This window comes from Camelus dromedarius, chromosome 7 (genome assembly GCF_036321535.1).
Source record: "Camelus dromedarius isolate mCamDro1 chromosome 7, mCamDro1.pat, whole genome shotgun sequence".
NCBI lineage: Eukaryota > Metazoa > Chordata > Mammalia > Artiodactyla > Camelidae > Camelus > Camelus dromedarius.
The window spans coordinates 28715271-28738279 of NC_087442.1; the positions used below are offsets into that span (position 1 = coordinate 28715271).

Below are 23009 nucleotides of genomic sequence, written 5' to 3' on the forward strand. Positions count from 1 at the left end.
TAACCTACGCACATCCTCCGATATACTTTAAATCACCTCTAGATTACTTATAATACCTCGTACCATGTAAATGCTATGTAAATAGTTGTGAGCATGCAACAAATTCGTTTCACTTTTTAGAACTTCTGAGAATTCTTTTCCAGACATTTTCCACCCGGGGTTGGTTGAATCTGTAGGTGTGAAACCTGCAGCTTGGGACGGCGACTGTATGCGTGATTATATAATAGCCTTGAACACGTCATTGTTCACTATTCTCTACCACCGCAACACAAAAAAAAGCCTTTTTATGTGTGATGGCCTTAATGTATTATTTGTAATAACCTTAACTTCCTACTGGCAATTTATTCAGTATTAAATCCCAGTTATTCACCTTGTTTTATCATTTTTTAAAAAACTGAAGCAAGGACTTTCATACTGAAAGAAATTAGAGCACAAAACTGAAAAGAGCCTGTCAATTAAAATATGCGTAAGTTTAGCAGTGATTTCTTCAGTAGCTTAATAAGTCAGTTGAATGTAGACAACGTTTTAAAATCAAGTCATATTATAATAATAAGCTGGAATATAGCAAAATTGCTTTCTCTGCCTGTGCTGAGATGACAGGCTGTGGGGAATGAAAGCTGTTTCAGCCTTTTTTCTTACCATCCCAATAGAAATATTTCCTTTAACAAATCTCAGAATTCTTGAAATATGGGTTTTAAGTTTTACAATAATGTTGTTAGTCATAAATGTAAATTTTTAAAAATTCGAAGTACATCCTTAAAGTAGACTTTTTTTTTTTTCTGCATGTCTAACACATATCTCATCACATTGAATTTATTATTGAGGACCTGAGCTACTGATCTTGCTTACTTTTTGCATGTATCCTAAGTCCTCCAAGAGAGATTCTCCTTCTGGGCTCGACTTTAACTTTTATTTTTACTTCATCAGGCAATCTGTAGGGCCACTTGCTTGGATAGTGTAACAGTCATGGGAATGGAGGCCTGGATGGCCTTGCAAAAAGGGAGAGCTCTGGGGAAAGCCATAGGCTTGATTAATTTAAACAGGATTAGGTATGCACATTAGTATGCAACTTAGTTTTAAAATATGTATAAAAAAACCAAATATCGCCAAGGAAAGCCAAGAAAAAACATGCATCCAAGCAGAAAAACGAAGATGTGAATTTTCTTAATCTGATTGATTTAAGCCCTCTTTTCTAAGTTTATTTTATCTCATTTTGCAAAAAATGAAGCTAGCTCCTAAGTGCCATGAAGTCTTGAATTTACCTCCTTTCTGTCCTTCTTGATTCTCAGGGCAATGTGTTTCTGCTTAGCTGTGTCTTTTTCCTTGTAAACTAGCCCCACTTGAGACAGGACAGCCTCTGCTGTCTTTTCTCCCCAAAACAGCCCTTTTCTCTCTCTCTCTGCGCTGCCTTTTATAGTGGAGGCACATGGTGCCCTGCTGTCTGAGCTATTTATAATTATTTTCTCAAGTGAAAATCGCAGAATGACTCAGCAGCCTGACTTTTTTTTCAAGGTTCAAACTATTTTGAACCACAAATAATGTATATGTCAAGCACAGTTAAACATATTCCAAAGACTGCACTTTTATAAGCTGGTTACAGAGAAGTGTCATAAGCCAGGTATTCACACTTGATCAGAGCTGCTGTGTTAAATTTTCATGGGAGTGATTAAAATACATCTTCTAGGCTTGTTAAAAATAGTATCCATATAATAAGACCAACAATTGGTATTTGTGTGTGTATACATGTCTATAGTAAGTGCTGTAAATATGCGACATAGCTCTAGCATTTTCTCTGTGTAATATCTTGGTCAGGTGGTACTTTAGAAATCAAACCCAGTTTGTATGTAATCAGTCATAATCTTGTGTTTAGGTGTGTAGAATTACTAATTGCATATGATGCTAATATTAATCATGCTGCTGATGGAGGACAGACACCTCTATACCTGGCCTGTAAAAATGGAAATAAAGAATGTATTAAACTCTTGTTGGAAGCTGGAACTGACCGAAGTGTAAAAACCAGAGTGAGTACCTGTCTTGGGTTTTGTCCTATAACTTACAATGTGTTCACGAACTCTACTGCTAGAAAAATGAAATAGGTTAAAATAGAGGTTGCTTTGTTTTGTCCTGCTATGAGGATATTGGGTAAGGACATTGTTTGGCCTCTGAGTATCTGATCATGTAAAGCTTGTTCATTAGCCTATCTTTTTAAGATAGTTGGTGCAGGGCCTGGAATTGTAAGCAGTCAGCAAAGGTCAGCTGTCACCGAGGTCATCATCATCGTCCACCGTCACTTATAACATGTGGAAACAGAAGCAAATTTTGTGACAAGAGCTTACCCATTGCCAGCACTTAGAGGAGGGTTGCTGGTGATCACTTTTCCTCTGAGAACTGATGTTTGTTGTTGCTCAGATTGTGCAGCACCTCACAGAGTTCAGGGTCATTGTCTAACGTGCCTCAGGACTTGAAGCACTGCATGTGAAAATCCATGTGAAACCTGACAGGCAGAGGTAGCTGTTGGCTCTGTCCCACACAGTTCTGATAGCACCTGTGCAGGATGCAGAGTGAAGTCAAAGACTTAGCAGAGGAAGAAATTTCGAGTCTGATCCTCAGAAGAGTCTTTGGATAATACCTCCGGCTCAGCCACGCAGAAATGAATTTGAAACAAGCTTTTCAATTAACCCCCCCAAATCTGTCTTCATCAGTCTGTCGTGATAGACCTGAGGATGGAGAAATCAGCCCTTCGCACACTGAGATGCCTTCTCCAGTGGGGACCCATCCAAGGGCTGGAGGAGTTAAGGAGCTTCCATCATAATCTGCTCTTCACTGGGCTGGGCTCAGGAATTTTTTTTTTTTCTTGCAGATTCCCAGAATGTTAGAAGTGTAATAATTACTACCCTTCAACATATTCCTGATAAAATACAAGTATAGACATTTTAATCTCCAAAGGTTATCAGAACCTTGAATCTCTTCTATGAATAGAGAGTTGACTATACTGTGCATCCATTTCACAGGAAACACCCTTAAAATTTCCTAGGATAAAAAGGTGCATTATCTATTTTAAGGTCACTCTTAGATCCTGGGTTTTCTTAAGTAATTTCTCAAAAGAAAACCAACAATTAGTAGTATAACCAGAGGTGTATTATAAGCTAGATATAAACACTGTCCATTGAGTCCTATTGCTAAAGGGTTTTTTTTTTAATTTCCTATTTATTTTTGAAAATCTGAGAAAATGGTCCAGTGTTATATTTATTCCTGTTGCTTTATATATTTTATTTAAGAAATCTATGGTGTTGTATATGTTCATTACAAAATTCTACCTTACATATGAAAAAGGAATGAATTTTACATCATTATCTGAATGAAAAATAAGAAGTGAAACATAGAAATTTGGGTCACATCCTATAAGTTAGAAGACACAGAAATCTGTGCTCTCAAGCTAGTTGTTGATAAGCTTGAATGAAGTTGTTAGACGTACAGAGATAAAGAGCATAACTGATGAAGGGTCTTGAGGGAATAATTAATTATTTCTCATGGCTTTTAATAAGAAATCAAAGGAAAATGAAAGACTTCAAGTTTTTCAGAACTGACTGCATGGCCTTTGTCATATAAATTAGGGGAGGTCGGGGGCACTCACACCCGAGTGCCCAAGTAAGGCTGATATGATACCCAAGTAAAAGTATCCACAGCCCAACAAAGAACCAAAGAACAAGGTGTGAAACATTCAGCCTGACTGGGGCGTGCCTTGGGACTATATGGTCTTCCAGTTACTGCCCAGCCTTGGTCTTGTCTTAAGCCAAGTCAACTCCCTTGGTAGGAGGTAAAGAGCCAGACAGAATCCCCATCATTCAGGGACAGCTTTAGCAATAATCGTATGACTAGTCTAAATGTAGATTGTTGCCATTTATTGTCTGTTTTTCTCACTGTCTTCTACCCCGTTATTTTTTTAGAGTGTACTGTATTTGTAACTCACTGGAAAATATTTAGTATAGCAATATGAAATGCCAAATAAAAAATATGCCAAAGGGAAAATAAAACAAAGCCAAAATACATATCACCTAAATAATTGTCAGTTCTTGTATGAAAGTCTTAAAAATCTGAGGAAGACGGATACCTGAGTAGAAGGCAGACCTATCTCGAGATAAAAATGACAGACTACACAGGGCATCAAGGTTTTTCCTGGAATAGTGTTTGTCAAACTTCAGTGCATCAGATTCACCCAGAGGGCTACTAAAACAGATTGCCGGACCTCACCTCCGTGCCTGAGTTTCTGATTCAGTAGGTTTGGAACGAGGCTCAACAATTTGCATTTCTAACAGCTTACAGGTGACTTACTGCTGCCGGTTAGTGGATCACACTTTGAGAAGCACTGCCCTTGAAGAGTCCTGAGTCTGCTCTAAGTGGATGATTGAGGCTTCACAGTAATAAATTCTAGAGAATGGGGCCAGTCATTTCAGCTGGAACATGTTTGAAGCTTGATTTATCAATATCCAGTTGGCAATCAGAGAGCACTCCATAGAGGGCCCCATATATTTCATGAAGTTATTTGTGTTTTTTCTATATGTCTTCATTTTCCCTGTCATCTAAAATCTTTCCTTCTGGAATGAGTGGCATAAAATTTTAAGATCACTAGAGTTAGGACTCTGCCCTGTAAGTAAAACTGGCTTATAACAGCATTCATTTAGTACCATACTAATAACATTATTCTTGAACATAAATTTAAAAAAATTTTTATGCTAAAGTTCACTCTCTTTCATAATATTAATTTGAGATTTTGTTTTACCATAGATAATACTTAGTTACTAGCCTGGGCAGTATCTGTTTCCTCCAAATGGTCAACTCTTAAGAGGAAATTCTTACAAAGTAGCGAACATGAGTCATAGCAGTGGAAAATACAATAATTGACAGAGGTCTGAGAACTTAGTTGATCAGTGACACTCAGGGTCAGAATGCCTGCTTTCCTCAGCTCAGTGGTCCATGCCCAAGAACATTTAGAGGTGAACTTTCAATAACACTGTTCTCAGCATTAATGTTGTAATCAACCCTTTCCCCCTTGGTTGTTTTATTTTCAGGATGGCTGGACACCAGTTCATGCAGCTGTGGATGCTGGTAACGTGGACAGCCTCAAGCTTCTTATGTACCATGGGGTACCCACCCGTGGAAACGTGTTGCACAAGGAGCCTGAATCAGGCGTCTTTGACTTGGATCGGGGAGAAGAGAGTGGTGGCGGCACATCCATGCCTGTTGTTTCTGCAGACCTCATCAACCACGCCGACAGCGAAGGCTGGACTGCTGCCCATATTGCTGCTTCGAAAGGTTTTAAGGTGCGTCCAGCAGCAGCAGGCCGCATTACACAGTGGTAATGTGATGAATGGCAAAGTTGTCTGCTATTGACTGAGTGTATTTCACTTGAATAATTGGAGACTGAGCAATACCATTGCTACCAATACGAACAGGCTTTTCTCTGTCCAGCAGGTATTTGTGTTCAAGCGTATATGAAACTTACTGTAAAAATCAGTTTGGAGTTTGTTGACAAACGTGGGAGTAATTCCAGACACTGTATCTCATGTGAAGTTAGGAGGAGAAAGTGGGTCTTGAGTCCCCTGGATTGTTGGACTCAGTACCAAGGCCGTGCTATTAGAGGGAAGGCCAGGATTCCAGCACACGTGCCCTGGACCGGGAACTCCCTCTGTCAGCACCGCCTGGGCTGTCTCACCGATGTGGACGAGGGAGCTCTAAATTTCACTCATCAGTTCGAGGAGAGAAAGATTCTGATTATTAAGGAAATAATATGAAATAGTAAGCCATTCATTCTTGCTTCTTTTTCTATTTAAATCTCTTTAGCAGTAATACTGCTTCAGCTGTGAACAGCTATCAGGAAGCTCCTGAGTACCAGGCACTGTGTAAACTAATATTCACAGGAATCATTTATGCGACTAGGTAACTGTTAGTTCAAGGCAAGGGTTTAGGATGCAAGACAAGTGGTGGGTAGAGAGGCACAAAAAATTAAAACAAGGGTAATAGACATGTGGTCGGTATGGTACAAAAATGTAAATTTTGGGTTTTTTTGCGGGGAAGAGAGAATGCACTTATTTCAGAGAGCAGTGTTGTGCAATACTAGGCTCAGAAATGGCTCGTTCCAGAGGAGATGGAAATGATTTGGGCCCTGCAGGACAGGTTACATTGGCCACTTATCACTGAGAGGGGAGAGTGGTTGAGATGGTGCAGGAGGAACAGAGACTGGGAGTCGGGAGGGGCAACAGCTGCGGCTGAGCTGGTGAAGAGGAGTGAGAGGTGAGACCAGACAGGGGGTCCCCAGCTCGGCCTGGGCTTTTGGTGACATGTGCAGAAGTTTGAGCTTTACTTATTAGTCAGAATAAAGCCATCAAAAGCTTCTGCACAAAGGAGCAGAATCATCAGCTCTCTAGTTTAAATTGGTTGGTTTAGCAATAATATTTAGAAGACTTGGGGTTATGAAAACATCGGTGGCAGGGGAAGAGACTAGGTGAGAGATGATGAGAGTCGTAGCAATAACTGGAGAGGAGAGGTCACAGACAGCCGCGTCTGAGAATTGAAGGCAGATCCGATGCAGGAAATGAGGGAGCCTAAGAGAAGGATCATTGTGACGTTTCCAGAAGGAGGAGAGGAGAGGTGTCCTTGTGACCAAGAAGACAGAATGTGGGCTCAGGCATGCGGAGTTTACTGCTGGGATGCGCTCATCCAGATGGAGATATATGGGAATAGCTAGAAATAGGCGTTTGGAGCTCCTGGTTGGGTAACTTCCTGTTATATTCTAGAGCAGAAGCTGTTCATTTTGGACTTTGGTTTTTTTTTTTTTCTTTTAAACAAGTGAGAAAAAGGCATGATGCAATTCAGCGTGGAGGAACTGCTTGTTAGTAGTAGTTTGCTCCCATTTTACCCTTAAAAAAAAATACAGAAATTCTGTGGACTTGATATATATATGTGTACTGATTTGATTGGGATGCAGTGACATTTGACATAAAAGTGTTTGGGAGACAAGGATGGGAAATATGAAAAGCTTAAATTTGAAAACACATCCTTAATCTAAGACAGTGAATCTCATTTGATGGTGGAAAGGTACATAGAAGGGGTAGTTTTCAACCTACCTCCCCGCTGCCCAAGAAAATCTGAGTATAATGCAAGATATTACTGACAGGAGTGGGCTGTGCGTGCACTCATCCTGAAGATTAAAAAATATACATTAAAAAAGGCAAAACAAAAAACAAAACCTGAGCATCACTGATCTGAATGTTTAGCTGCTCACCCTCTGGTGCTAGGCAGGGAGAGGAACCCGCTCTCCACGAGGAGCTACCCAGCAGGGGGCGGGGGGGGGTTGTGTTGCTACTCAGCTCCATAATTATGCTTTTTTTGTTTTGTTTGTTTTGGGGAGGGTTAATTATGTTTATTTCTTTTTGGAGGAGGTATTGGGGATTGAACCCAGGACCTTATGCATATTAAGCATGCACTCTACCACTCGAGCTATACCTTCCTCCCTTTAATTATGAACTTCTCATTAGTCCTAATGTTTTTTATAATCAAGAATGGGATCTTCGTGGCTTCCTAGGACCCTGGCTTTGTGGATGCTCTTTTGTTGAGTAAAGGGAAATAGGACCTCTTTGTCACATGTAATCTGACTCTCCCAGTATTCTCTTAAGAAGCATAAGATGAATTTTGAAAAAGAAGAGAGATTTTAAAAAGTGGGAGTGACTCACAACATCCACACGCTTCAAAATAAAATAAAAGATTAAAATAATAGATTTGTTTTGCCCTGGAGTTGGATACTTCATCTTTTAATCTAACCTCATCATTTTATGATTGGGACATTTAAACCCTGGAGGGATTAATAGATAGAAGCTGGGAATGAAGCCCAGATTGCCTGGTTTCATTAGTCTTCAAATGATCCCACACGGCCTGCCTTCCTAGTCAAGGGCACTGGAAAATATTTTTGCATCCTTTGTTTAATACAGTGCTTATATCCTGGCTGAGATAGTTCTCCAAGAGGTAATCTGTTCACAACTAAGTCACTAAGACCAGATTTCTGAAAAAATTAATTACAATTCTGAATTAATCATTGTGTGGGTGAAAAGATTCTATACAGACCACAAGCAGAGCTGAAAAGATGACGTTTTTTTCTCTCTACAGTAGTGTGTATGGGTCCAATTTACATAAGGTCCTAGTACCATTGTTACCCAATAAGACGACTTCAGTTTCCACATGTTTTTCAATTTAAAAAAGTGAGATTTCAAGAGCTTGAATACACATAAGTCATCTAGTCCAACCCTCTTGTCTTACAGATGAAACGATTAAGTTTGGGGAAATAGCGTAACTGATTTCCCAAGGTCAATTCATAGAAGATCGGATTCCCAAATCAGTGCCTTTTCCACTTAGTTCTTGGTCTTTTTCCCAATGGTTAAGCAATATATGCAAATTACCATTTAGCATTTGGTAATAGGAGTAGCCCTCTCTAAAACTGGTCAGTTACTGCTTCGCAGCTGAGCTAATCACCGAGGATAAACTTTTTTTCATCACTTGGTGTGACTAGACAGAAGAGTTTCTTAAGTGAAACTCTGTGTTCTGTCATGAGACCTTTGACATGTCAAGTTTCTGCCACAGAAACATACTAGGGAGAGTGTCTGGACTGGAGCATCTTGTTGTTGAAGCTCTCCTACAAAGAGATCCTTTATTTGGGAAACTGTGTGTGTTTTTTAGCACAGCAGCAGAAGATAGTTCTCAGCGGCTCCCCGGCACTCGTGCTCTCACTCTTGCCTCTGGGTTGTTGAGCATGTTGGCTCTAACGTGAACCCTCAGTGTCCAGAACACTGCCCCTTCCTTGCGTCCCCTTTGAATTTGATGACTTGGCTTTCTCTTTGTTTTTCTGGCTTTTCCCCCCTTTTTTTTTTTTTTTTTTTTTTTAAGCCTAAGCAACTCCTAAGCTCCATTCCCAGCTGCCTTGTCCTATCTTTTAGAGCTTATCCAGTCTTTCAGCTTTAACTATGGCTTCTACAATCACTAATCCTAAACGCAGATCTCACGCCTGGCTTTTTACCTGTCTTCCAGCCCTTTATTTCCACCACCCTGGAGGTCCTCTCTAGGCAGACCCACTGTCCCCTGGTCAGTCTCGTCATCATCTTCAAGCTATTGTTGGCATTGTGTTAGGATTGTGGACTGACTGATGCATTCTTAGCTTTGAGCCGAGTGAATGTGGTTTTGGCCCTCTCTCTCCTCTCGTTCAATACTCTCCCCCTTGAATAATCTTGTTGGCCCCAGAATATAATCTTTAGAGATTCCAAAAATCTTCTCTCTTGTCCACCTAACCATGTCCTGAATCCAGCCAGGAAGGCCTTATCCAGGAGACCCACAGTTTACAGGACATCTCCTTGGTAAACTGAGGAACAAATTTCTCAGTTGGCCCAGTGCAGTCCTTGTGTATGCCTGTCATTTTAATATAATTATCAATACTACTCCTTTTACTCTTTAAAATGTCCCAGTTTAGACAATCCTATAGTAACCCTGTTGATGGCTATATTCATTTCTGCTTCCACCAGACAACTCCATGAGGGGCATCTTGGACTCTCAGATTTATGTCCCCTTGGCCCATCTGCCCATCTCTAGTTCCTCCTCTCTTAACCCAGTAACATCGCTGACATTTGCGTTTACTTGTTCCATCTTACTAACTTAATCCAAATGACTGATAGAACTCCAGATTTTATTCCCTTGTCAATGAGTGTGTGAACAAAGGGAAGGCTAGTTTTTTTAAAACACTCATTCCAGAATGTCCCTTAGGGAGGCCTTATCATCTGCTGTCTGGACTCGTGTCGGCCCTGCCAAGGGCTCCTCATCTTCAGTCTCTCCAGCTCCTTCGCGGTGACTTGAGAAGGGCCTTTCTAACAGAGGAAGTTGCTCGTGTAATTTACCTTCGTCTTTCCAAGGCTCTGTCACTTCCAGGATAAGTGCCAGACCTTTATCGTGACAGAGAAGGCCCTTCCAGCTCAGGCCTCAGTCCGCCTGCACAGGCTCTCTTCCTGTCTCCTTCCCTCATGCCGTCTGTGCTCTGGCTGTGCCCTGCTGGCTCCTGTGCTCTCTCTCCTCTCCCTGCCTTTGCAGATGCTGTTCCCATCACCTCCGTGGCCTCTTCTGTCCTGACCCTTCCCTGCCTGGAAGACACCTCCGCTTAAGTCTGGCTTCCAGGAGTTAGTTGATCCCAGGGCACCTCTCCACACTGCACTTAGGGAACTTGCTCTTTACAGTGATGATTTGCAGGCCTCTCTCCCTTTCCACCTCCTCCAAAATAGCACTTTTCATCATTGTATATATTGTGCTTAGCAGTGTCTCTGGCCCACAGGCACTAAATGTTGGCTGAATCAGCAAGTGAATGGACTATTATTACCATTCTTCCTTAATTGGTCTCATTTCTGTCGCCCACTTTTTCAGTATGTCTTCCAAACACACCAGTTGGTTTTCAGAACTGAGATGCTCGTGGTACTTACCTACCTAAATGTGTCCTCCTGCCTGTGGAGAAGCACCCGTGCTCCCTAGCAGCCAGCCCTTCACAGCTGACTCTGGTTGTCTTCATCTTTGGCCACACCCACCAAAGTCTCCCTGCTCTCTTATGCTGCCATTTCCCATTGTGATAGCCGCCATCTCCCCTGCTCTGCAAAGCAGCGGGCACCCTGGCACCCCCAGGTTGTTTGTAGCACCTGTGCTGGACCTGAGCCGTGCATCTGCAGTCTGCCTTCTCTCTCACCCCCTCTGCCAGTGTCAGGCTCTCAGCTCCCTGCCCTGACTTGGAGCTTATCTCGAGCTCTTTGGACTTGAGGTTTCTGCTTACTCTCTCTGGGACTGGTACCTTGCTTCCCTGCTCTCCTTAAAGGCCCATGGCAGAGGTGGCTGCTTGTCCCTCAACATCTCTCTACCCATCCTCTGTGGGGTTCAGCTGGGGGGCTCAGGACCACCCTAAATAGAGACGACCTCCTCCAGCCTCCACCGCGGGTAACCGTGGCCATCCCCCCAAGTTCTGGCAATGGGGATGTGAATGAAAGTGGAACCTGGAGCCTAAACCACTGCTGTCTGAAGTCTCTGCTCTGGCAGATGTATCTGGATCATAGTGAATAGCAGTTTGAATTAAACTCATTCGTCTAGACCGCTTGCTCAGAAACGTATTCTACTTAATGCTTTCATGAGTTACTTTTTTTTAACCATCTTCTGAATTTACTGGTTTTATGCAAATGAGGTAATAACAATTTGATAAGAACTGTTATTTGTGTATTTGACTTAGTTTTCAGTTCATTTCTTTGCTTAGTGACATTTTTAAACCTGAACGCCAGGCCTTGATTGCAATTATTAGAGGAGAGCCCTCCAACCAACCAGGAGAGCAGGGGCAGTGAGAAGCCAGTGTCCTAACCAGCTCCTTTGCAGGCAGACAAATTTTTCTTCATTCAGGGGTCCTCTGGCTTAACTCCTCCATTTTGCAGGTCTGAAGGCCTAGCCTCCCATCCCCCCAGCAGCCAAAAATATTCCCTAGATTGGCTTTGCTCTCAAACCAGCAGTAGCTTCCTGTTCAAATTTCACTTAATTGGTGGTTTCAGCTTGCTCTTTGTTTTTCTTTCTGACCCTCAGGGATTTCCTGTGTTTCCTTGTGAACTCATAATTCATTTAAAGTACATTTTGGGGGCAATATGAAGCAACCGGAACTCATGTGTACTCCTGGTGGGAGTGGAAATTGGTATAGCCACTTTTGAAAGCTCTTTGGAGTCTATACTGATGTAGAACATGTGTGTAACCTGTGGCCCTGCAGACCAACTCTGTCCGTAAACCCAATAGAAGTGTGTGCGTGTGTCCATCACAGGACACATACCAAGATGTCCGTAGTAGAACCCAGATGTCCACCAACAAGAGAGTACAGATAAGGTACACTGGTTAACTGGTTATTTGATGAAATATCACACAGTAATTTTTAAAAAGGATGAATTGAACTATAACTCTTCCCAACACATGGATGATTTTACAGATACTATGAATGAAAAGAAGCCAGATATAAAAATGTTCCTCTAGTATGATTCCTATTTATATAAAATCCATGAACAGGCTAAACCGGTCTCTGATCTTAGAAATCATAATAGTAGCTAGTTTGGGGGGAGGAGAGAGTGGCTAGTGATTGAGATGGAACATAAAGGAGGTTTCCACAGTGCTCCCTGCGCAAGTGTGTTCACTCGGTGAGAATTCAAGCTGCACACTTACTTGTGTACTCTTCTTATGTAGATGTTATATGTCTATAAAATATTTACATTAAAAAATGTATGTTTTACAGAACAGAAAAAGGTGTCTTACAGCAAGCTTAGCAAAAGCTATTCAGACTGCCTGGTTTACTGTGTTGTCAGAAGTGGAAGTCAGCTCCAAGCCTCTGTGTGTGTAGGAGAAAGATGTTGCTTGCTTGCTTGTTTCTCTTCATGATTTCAAATGGTTTGTTCAGTTTTGCACTTACTCTGGTGGGAAATCAGTAGACAAATCATGAAGTGGTAAAAGTTGAAATAGCAGAGTTCCTTGATAAATATCCTCATGTAATACCCTGCCGTGCCATGACTTACTTGAAAATGTTTGCATATGTAATGTCTGTCACTTTGAAGTGAAGAATTTGGGAAAACTAGACCTTTCAGTTCATAGGTTAGTGATATTTTTTGAATGGAGATTTCCTGAAGCAACACAGAAGAAAAAACTGAAAAAGAGAAGGCATGTAGCTTCAATATCTCTCGAGAATATTTTTCTAAAACCTCGGTCAACATGGTGTTCATACATACTTTTCAAATTAAAAAAATAGGACAGCATAAGATCTTAAATATAAATGTGTTTACAAAAACTCTGGGGCAGAATTGTTGAAACTGGAGCCCTGCGCTTGCATTTCTAGGAGAGCAGTGCATCGTCTAGAAGACAGCAAGGGACGTCCGGGTGCAGCAGAAATCTTTTTGCTGTATGTTGCCAAATTACCATAAAAGGATACTGTCTGCTGAAGTCCTTTTTCCCCCTTAATTTCACTCTGCAAACTGAGTGATTAGTAAACTAACTTTTTTTTTTTCCCTTGAAACCTAAGAGGCTGTTCTGTGGAGTGACGTTTTGAGTCTGTGAATCACATTTGAATGAAGTACTTTTTGCTTTTCATTTGGAGACACTGTTTAATCTGTATATTTGGAAGAGAAGTAAGATTTCTAGCTGAGAATTCCTGATTTGCTTGCTGCAGGCAACTAAATGTTCCCTTGGATTTTTCACTTGAGATATTCACTTGGACATGGGGTAATAGAGCTCTTGTCTTTACAGAACTGCCTAGAAGTCCTGTGTAGGCATGGAGGGCTCGAGCCAGAAAGAAGAGATAAGTGTAACCGGACTGCGCACGATGTCGCCACCGATGACTGCAAGCATCTGCTGGAGAATCTGAGTGAGTGCCGTCTGCAGCCTCTTGTTCATCCTGCGTCCACGCTGCTAGGGCTTCCAGGACTGTGAGGAAAATAGTAATGTGACTCCAGTGTTTTCATTCTCTTCTTAACCTTCTTTGAACCCTAACTACTGGAAAACACTTAATGTGGTAATTATATTTTTCCATGTAAAATGGCTTTTTACAGAATTAGTTATTCAAATGGTGATAGATCTTCCTTGTATTTTACTGACCTTGGACAGTATTTAAAGAACTATTAGTCTTTTCTTCTGATTTACTTTGTCTTTCTAGACATGAGACTAGGAGGGTGTGAGAAATCATGGCTGAGTAGTTTGCTGTTAGCTGATCGTATGAATGTAGGCAAGTCAGTTATCTCTCAATGTCTGATTGCCTACCTGTCTATAAAGATAACTGATAATATTTTGGGTACCTTCCAGCTTTAAGAGTGTATATTACTCAGCACATTTTATGAAAGATTCACTTGTGGGTTTATGAATATAGAGTGCTGATCACATGAAATATTATGACCTCTTGTATCAAGGTTATTGCTCAATGCATTCAATCAGCTAGCTCTATCAGTAGTTTGGAGTTCGCATTCTAACGTTAAGAGGCAGAAAGTGAACAATAACCATAGTAATTCATTATATGATATGTGAGCTGGTAGGATGTGCTGAGGAAAAGACTAAGTGGGAATTGGGTTTCAGTTTTTTAAATGATAGACAGGGTAGCCTTACTGGTAAGACATCTGAGCAAACACTTGAAGGAGGCAAGGAGGACATCTATGTAGATACCACAGGTAAGAACCTTCCAGGCAGAGCATCAAGTGGACAGAGGCCCTGCCAGGTAGAGATATACCTGTTGTGTCTGAGGAAGCACGTGCAAGTCGGAGTGACTGGGTTAGAATGAGCAAGGGGCAAAAACTAGGAAACAGGTCTGAGAAGTTATAGGAGGGGTGAGGAGTGGAGGCCGGATCTTACTGGAATTTGTAGGCCATCGTAGGGACTGCAGGTCGCTGTTTCAGTGATTGAGCTTAGGAGTGACAGGATCTGATGAACATTTTACAAGTACCTCTGGCTGCTTTGTCAGAAATAGACTGGGAAGTCACAGGTAGAATCTGGGAGACTTGGTACACCGTCAATGTAGAGTTCCAGGTGAGAGACAATAGTGACGGCTCAATCCGGATTGCAGTAGACTTGGAAGTCTGGGTTCTGGATATAGCTGAAGGATAGAGCCAACAGAACCTACTGGAGGGCCGGTTATGAGGTCTGGAGGAGAGAGGGATTCGTGGGTAACTCCGAGGTTTTCAGCCCAAGCAACTGGCAGGATGGAGTGGCCGTCACCTGTCAAGGGGAGGCTGTTGGGGAGGCATATTTCACTAAGGAAGATCAGGAGTTATGTTTTGAATCTGTGAATTTGAGATGTCTGTTAGGATGTCTAGGTTGATGTCAAGTCAGCAAGAATTCTGGAGATGAGTATGAGCTGGATATATAAATCTGACAGTCAGCAATCTATAGATGATATTTAAAGTCGTGGGACTGGATGAGGTCATGACAGAAGTGAACACAGATAGAAAAAATGAGAGAAATGAGCCTTGCAATACTCTATCATCATGAAATCTGGAAAGAGGGGAGGGACCAGCAAAGGAACAGCATGAGAGAGTGACCACTGGGGTACGAGGAAATCCAGGCATGTGTCAGAGAGCAGAGAGAGATCGGTTGTGTCAGGAGTTGCTGGTAGGTAACATGAAGACTGAAAATAAAATAATCTAGTAGCAAGTCAGTTAATGGGGAAAAAAGTCAGTTTAAGGAAGGAATCATAAAAATAACAGATTTTCAAACGTTTTATTTTAAAACACACCCGCTTCTGCTTTCATCCACTTTTAGGTGAAGGTCTTTCTATTAGTATGGTTCTGCTCATTGAAGCTCTTCATGTTCTTGTTTGAACAAACCACACCTTTAATGCTTTGTCTGCGGTTTCTAGTGTTCGGAGATTTAAACATATTTATGAAGCAAACTAAAGGCAGTATCTGTCTAGAGATAATTCAGCTTTTTTTTTCTAATTTTATCTACTTGTCTCATCCATATCTCATTAGATGACTTTTTATAGCAGCTCCTTTGTTCAGTGACTCTCAAGTGTTCAACTTAATTTTCATGGGAATAGTAACTCATTTCATCAGTGTCTGGAACATTTAATTTACTAATTATTGTCATGAGTTCCACAGACATAGAAGATTTGGGGCTAAACTCAAGTGGCTCTTGGTAAGCATACAGTTCGGTTCATGAGAACAGAAATACATGGGGTGCTGCCCACCTGGGTGGGGCCTCAGTCAGTTGGTGTCACAGAGAGATTGGAAGGATTGTTGTAAAAGTTTCTACTGCACTGTTGACATTTATCAAGTACTTACTAGTACTTGTAAGATAGTGTGTGAACAGATGTGTTAAACAAAGAGCGTGTTAAGTCCCTTATAAACATGAGTTCATTTACTCTGCCTAACAGCTCAGTTGTACATTTCTTCCATTTTTTAGAAGAAATTGTGATATAGAGAGATTGAGGAAATTTACCAAGTACTTAAGAGATGGCTAACCCTGAGGCCCAGACCAAGGTCTGTATGAGTCTGAAGCCACTATCCTAAGTGCACAGACCTATACAGCTGTTTCTTGCCTGTATTATGTTATCAAAGAAGGTGAGGAGGAAGGGGCAGTATAGAGAGTTGAGGCCAAGAGAGGGTTCTGGTTTTCCCAGATTTGAGGGGAAAGAATTTGAGAATCTTGCCGAAGGGAAAGAATCAATGAAGTAGAATACAGAGAAACAAGGAAAGACGAACAGTTCAAACAATGTGGTTCCAAAAAAAAAAAAACTGAAGAGATTGGGAGACCAAGCTTTACTCCAGTGGAAGAATATGCAATTGACATCATTTAAAGAAATAGAATGGCTGCCCTTTGGTTTGTTTTTTTTAATGTTTATATCTGTTTATTTTATGTAAGATTTTTGCTGGTTTCATTTTTTGTCAAAGATTTTTTTTTCCCTAACTCTTATATTGTTCCAACAGATGCTCTTAAAATACCCTTAAGGATTTCAGTGGGTGAGATTCAATCAGGCAACTATGGTTCCGATGACTTTGAATGTGAAAACACAATATGTGCTTTAAATATCCGCAAACAGACATCATGGGATGATTTTTCAAAAGCAGTGAGTCAAGCTCTGACAAATCATTTCCAAGCAATCTCTTCTGATGGATGGTGGAGTCTGGAAGACGTGACGTTTAATAGCACCGCCGACTCCAGCATTGGCCTCGGTGCAAGCAGTGTGCGATCCATCACGTTAGGTATCAGCCATCCTGCAATGAAGGGAAAGTTAACATTTCTGGGTTTATTTATGTTTATGGGTTCCATAACCTGATACTTAGTTCATTGATTAAATACATTTCAGAGCTCACTTGTGGCAGCTGCTGGTGCTGAAAACCTTGAGCATTCATAATGCAGCCATTACATAATGTTGCCTGTTAGTATAAAAATGCTTTTATGCTTCAAATAATGCCCAGAGAGTAAAGAACATGAAAGCCCTTGATGAGGCTTTGTGATTGCACTTGCTATTTTGATAAATGCAAGAAACTCACCACATTGCAGCTGCTTGCTAATGCACAAGCTCTGAAGACAGCTCCAGATTTGAACTTGAGCTGTGCCAGAGATGTGTTAGTACATTAACACTCACCCTCACCTTCGGACGGGAGGCCTAATGAAGTCTAGAGTCAGAAGAAGCACTTTAATGAAGATGTAGTGAAAGCTCCCACTTGGGATGAGTTAAAATGATAATTGGTTAATTCTGTTTGGTAGGACTCCAAAGAACTTAAAAAGATAAGGTTTGCTTTCTTGTGAGCATAGTAAGTGTACTATAAATGTTAGCTGTCCCTGGTTAGTTTCTTTCCTGTTGAACTAGGAGAACTGACATCGATGGGGAACCTCCTGTGATGTCAGAACTGGGCAGGGTGTTGTATATACAGACCTCAGTATGTCCTGAGAACAGGCTCATTTCACAGATAACTAGTTACAGGATGACTTGCCTGAGGTCACACAGCTAAAGGGAAAAGCAGATAGGATTCATATCCTATCTGTCTGATCAGAAAGCCTGTACATTGTCACCAGCACCATGTTGCAAGAGAATGGTCAAGATTGAGGGAAGGGCAAAGTTTCACCATGCGATTAATGTATCAGTCTATTATATTAGAGAGCATTTTATTTTGTTCATGTGTATAAGGTAAATGTTAAATCACTTTCAGAACATATATTACCACCAATTTTTAAAGCGAATTATTCACAACTTATGGATCATTGTTGTGATCTTTAATTATAATTATTATAAAAGAATTATTATATAATGAAATAAGTGCATTAAGTAAATAAGTCATAAGTGATTCTCAGGAACACATATGCCAATGTGCAAAAAATGCAGTGTTATTTAAGGTGTGGTTCTGCCCAGGGGTCTGATAAACGAAATCAGCACAGCCACGTTTTGAAGGAAATGGCCCTCCATCAGCAGCCCTCATCCAGCTAATCTGGAAACTGACAAAGGCAAGTGGGTCTTCACCACCATCAGATAGATTGGATTCTGTGAGCAATGGATGCTAAGGCCCAATAGTTCCAGTGTTCATTCATGTCCCTGAAGTGTGGGGCACCCGAGTAGCATTTCAGATCTAAAAATCATTGAGTTTTATGGGTAAAGGTATCTGGCTGTGGACACTTGATAACTGGTAGTTACAAGCATACTTCAGATATTGCAGGTTCATTTCAACACCATGGCAATAAAGGGAACATCATAGTAAAGTAAGTCACATGAATTTTTTGGTTTCTCAGTGCATATAAAAGTTATCTATAATATATTGCAGTCTATAGTGTACAACTGCATTGTGTCTAAAAAAAAACACTATGTACATACCTTAATTAAAAAGTACTTCTGCTAAAAAATGCTAACCATCATTTGAGCCATCAGTGAGTTGTAATCTTTTTGCAATTGTAACATCAAAAAAGATCACAGATCACTATAACACTATACTGCTCACAGATCACTATAAGATATAATAATAATGAAAACGTTTGAAATATTGCAAGAATTACCAAAATGTGACACAGGCACAAAGTGAGCAAATACTGTTGGGAAAAATGGCACTGATAGACTTGCTCGATCCAGGGCCAGGAACCTTCAGTTGGTAAATAAGACAGTATCTGTGATGTACAATAAAACAAAACACAATAAAACAAGGCAAACGTGTAACATTGTTATTTATGTATGAATATGAGTAATGTTACTGTATCAATAACCTAAACTAGGTTAAGGGGACCAAGGGCAACAGAGGAGCAGTGAGTTACAGGTAGTACGCATGTGTGTTGGGGACATGCTGAGAAGAGGTATTTAAGAGTTGATCCGTGGAAGGGAAGAGATGGAAACACATACTTGTCGCTAATCCCTCCCTAGAGTGGACACTTATAAAGTGGGACCCTTTTTGAGCAAGAGTGAGCAGAGACCCTGGACTGTGAAAAGGTTTGCTTTATTCTGAGTCCATGAAGTGACGTGTTTTTACTGGGATCCAAAAACTTGTTGGAAAGGGAGACAGAGACCAGATCATTCAGGACCTGTTATCTCATCCAGCGCGCTTGGGTTTTGTGAAGCGGGCATTGGAAGAACCATGAATGGTTATAATCTGCTTTGTTCTTTAAAACTTCACCCTAGGCATATTTGGTTGTATTTTCACTTCCCAGATTTATTTCAATCCCATGTAAGGACAGCTTTGGAAAAGGCTGTGGTTTGAAGGGCTCCTCTTGATCTTCTACAAAAATTGTACTAGAAAGTTAACCCCTTGTGTGACCCTTTCCATAGCCCATGTGTGCCTCTGACAGTCTAAGCTCTGGAGTCCTTAGGGTTCTCACACAGGAGATCATACATTGACCCTTATAAGAGTCATTACTTTTTAAGCTTCTCTTGACATTGTATTTTATTCTTTTGAACTAGGAAATGTGCCGTGGTCAGCAGGTCAGAGCTTTACCCAGTCCCCGTGGGACTTTATGAGAACGAATAAAATAGAGCAGGTCACTGTGCTTTTAACAGGTAAGGATATTCCAGACTGAGGTTTGCACCGTGACTATTTGACAGCAGCTCAGAATCTGCATGTTTTTGTCCCATGGCCTCAGGCCGTGCATGTGACTCTGACTGCTAAATAATTAGGTATTTTTTTAAACGTGTGATTGAGAGGAAAAACCAAATGCCATGTTTCTGACACGTGTGGTGATGTCTGTCCTGATCATTGGTTGCTGTGATTCTGATTGCATATCTCATTAGGAACAAACTGACGTGCTGATAAGAGAGTGGCAGACACCCTGTGAAGAGAAATGTCTTGTATTGCTGTCAAGTGCAGTGTGTGATCAGTATGATTATTATGCACAAGCTGATCCTCTGTGAGTGTATATGTCCTAGGCTCTGTTGTTTACAGAACAAGCATAAATTCATGGAATCCTTATAAGAGCCCAGTTAGATAGGTATTTCTGTTTATCCTCATTGTACATACAAAGAAATTGAGACTCAGAGAATCTCTTCTCTAAGCTCATACAGCCAGTAAGTAGTATAGGAATTCTCAGTTTCTCAATCTTTAATTCTAAAAGGCTACTGATTTCATTCATGTCTTTCCCAAACTGGGGAATGGAGCCTTTAAAAATTCAGTTTCAACTAAGAAAATTTTATTTTATTTTTTGAATGGTATTTAAGTTTTTAAAGAGTGTGAGACCATTCCAGAAAATTCTTTCAGGCTCAAATGCCATATTGAGAGAGTGGCAGAACACAGAAGGGGTTTGGGGGAGGGGGGCAGAGTTTGGGAATGGACCTGTGCATTAATGCTGGCCAGGCTAGAACTGGGATTATCTCTGATGACATTTGCTCGTGAACAGTAAAATATTGAATCCAGCAATGAGAATGGATACCAGCTAAAGTGCTGGAGCCCGGATCTGAAGGCCCTGGTCATGACTGACAGGAGATGGGTGGGCTCTCCAGGGGAGGGAGGGGGCTGCTGGGAGCTCTCTGGCAGCCGGCAGCAGGGGCTGTTTCTCAGCCTGTGCAAAGTATTGCAGTGTATTCACAATGGCAAAGGTACACGGGTGCCTTTTGGCCAAATGTCAGCTCGGCCTACATAAGTCAACGTATTGTGTTTTTTTATGCTAGGTTCTGTTATGTTTTGACCATTTGTATTTAACAAGAACCAATTTTCCTCCTGTGTATTTCTTTCACACAGGTCCTCAAGAAGGCTGCCTCAGTAGTGTGACTTACGCAACTATGATCCCTCTTCAGATGCTGCAGAACTACCTCAGGCTGGTAGGTGGACGCCGTCAACTGGAGTCTTACACTCCTATCCCTGACACTGGGTTATATGGGAGCCCATTTTTGTGCTGAGAACAGTGTGAGCCCCCACCCACCCTGTGCCCGGACCTCCCGAACAGCCCCCTCGTTGGAATACTGCTGGTACCTTTGTTGTGGATATCTGTCTGTCACAGCCATCCAGGTGTCCACTGCCCGACCCAGAGGCCACCTGTGACTTGTGAAGTGTTACAATCTGGGCAGGAGGAGGTTGTCCTCCCCTAACAAGGACTTGACATCAAGTAATCGATCGTCAATATGAAAGAGAATAACTATAGACATGAAGATGCCTGGCTGTGAACTTTCACAATTTAAATTTGAGTAAATACGCTAGCATTACTTAGCGTATTGATTTGGCCACCTGAACAGAGACCAGTCGTAGCTTAAACAGTACAAAAGTTTATTTTTCTCAAAGACAGAAGTCCCCACAGATGAGAGACCCAGTACAGACTACAGTATAGTGAAAACATACACATAACTTATATGTACTGGAAAACTAAAAATTCACGTGACTTGCTTTATTGCAATATTTATTTTATTGCGTTAGTACTAGAACCAGTGACAATGTCTCTGAGATATGCCTGAACATGCCAACCTCTGCTCTAAGTATATAGATAATCTCATTTAATCATCCTGTGAGGTAGGTACTTGACCAATTACTCCTATTTTAGAGGTAAATAAACCAAGACTCAAATTGCCCATGATCCTCAGGGAGTAGTAGGTGGTAAAATCCAAAGAGTTGAACTAGGCTGTCTTCCATTCTCATGCATGTTATTAGAGTTTATGCTAGTTATTAACCTCTTGGTTAAGAAAGAATTGCAGTAACCAGTTTTCACTATGTGTGTAAATGTGCTACAGAAAATGCATGTACTAAAATCCTTATGCAGAAAATCAAATGGAGTGAAACCTTTAAATCAGGCTTTTTTTTTTTAATGATGTTAGTTTTAAATACTTTCATAGACTAGTTGAGTAATACAAGTGAATTTTAAATCTCCATCCTTGAGTGAATAAGGAGATATTTAACTTAATTTTGAATCACTAATTACTTACTACAATAGTTGAACTTTTTCATTAATTCAAACTTTCCTCAGCCAGTTTGCAATTTTTTAGCTTATTCGTAACCTTGTATTTTAGTAATTCAGTGACTGAATAATTATTAGGAAAATACTTAAATAGATCACCCTCATCTGAGCCCTATTTGAAAATGTAGGACTCTTGACTCCCCATGAGCATAATTCTTGAGAATTCTGTCTGCTGTCCACTCCAGTGTGCTAGTCATCACTAGGAGATTCTGCTTATTATACCTTCCCCAAACACGTTTGCTGTGTTTGCATAAAAATAATGTTGTCAATGATGGCTACGTATCTAAGATGGCCCACAAAAGCTCATCAACCCTTTAGCAGGTGACCGGCTTCATCCTGATCTTTTTCAGGGCATGGAGGCCAGTGTAGTTAAGGTCCTAGGGGAAGGAGGAAGCCAGTTCCCTGGTCTGAGGAAGAAGTGGTTCCAGCACCTAGAGTGGCAGTGAGGTCTGAGACATGGATCCTTTGTCTTCCGTGGCTATAGTGGAAGAAGATTCTGGCCAGTAGGGCGAGTGTCAGTCCAGAGGAGATGTGGGTCAGGAAGAGTTCATGAGTGCCAGAGGCTAGGTGACAAGGGAGAAGTTATACCCAAGAGTTGTATCTTACAGTTTTATTTTTTTAAACAGCTATAATACCCAAGTTATTATATCTACATTAATAAGTGAGGGCCTATCTTTATTTGAAGTTAGGAACCAAGTGTGAGATTGGCTTTTATACTTTCAGTAAGCTAATTTTTTAAAACATTATGTGTGTCTGTGTCTGCGTATGTGAACTCTAATTTTTCTTGAATTCTTTTATTCTCTTATGCCTATTCTGTAAAGAGAGACCTCAGCAAATAGATAAAACCTCTGACATGAAAGACTGCAGCTTTGTGTATACACGATGCTGGATGTGCCAGAGTTTGGGGAGATTTCACATGAATAAGTGAACAATTACTGGGTCATTTGTGGCTCTAAAGTCATATATAAATTAGTTATTTAAAAGTGTATGTCAGAGAAGTTGGAATTAAAATCTTAGCTATAAAACATGACACCAGGCTATAGCCATCCCAATTTTATTAGCTCTCTAAAGGTCTTTTATTTTTCATCCTT

General features: G+C 40.9%; 1 protein-coding gene across 5 annotated transcripts in view; it reads left to right on the plus strand.

Annotated features, from left to right (window-relative positions):
- CTTNBP2 (cortactin binding protein 2) overlaps positions 1 to 23009 on the plus strand; it is a 159258-nt gene that overhangs the window by 100610 nt on the left and 35639 nt on the right. For all 5 annotated transcript variants that reach the window (XM_064487403.1, XM_064487402.1, XM_031455260.2 and 2 more), the window contains 6 exons: positions 1871 to 2021; positions 5070 to 5321; positions 13327 to 13444; positions 16491 to 16766; positions 19445 to 19540; positions 20715 to 20794. In XM_064487403.1, the coding sequence (XP_064343473.1) occupies positions 1871 to 2021; positions 5070 to 5321; positions 13327 to 13444; positions 16491 to 16766; positions 19445 to 19540; positions 20715 to 20794 (973 nt within the window). The remainder of the gene's footprint in view (positions 1 to 1870; positions 2022 to 5069; positions 5322 to 13326; positions 13445 to 16490; positions 16767 to 19444; positions 19541 to 20714; positions 20795 to 23009) is intronic.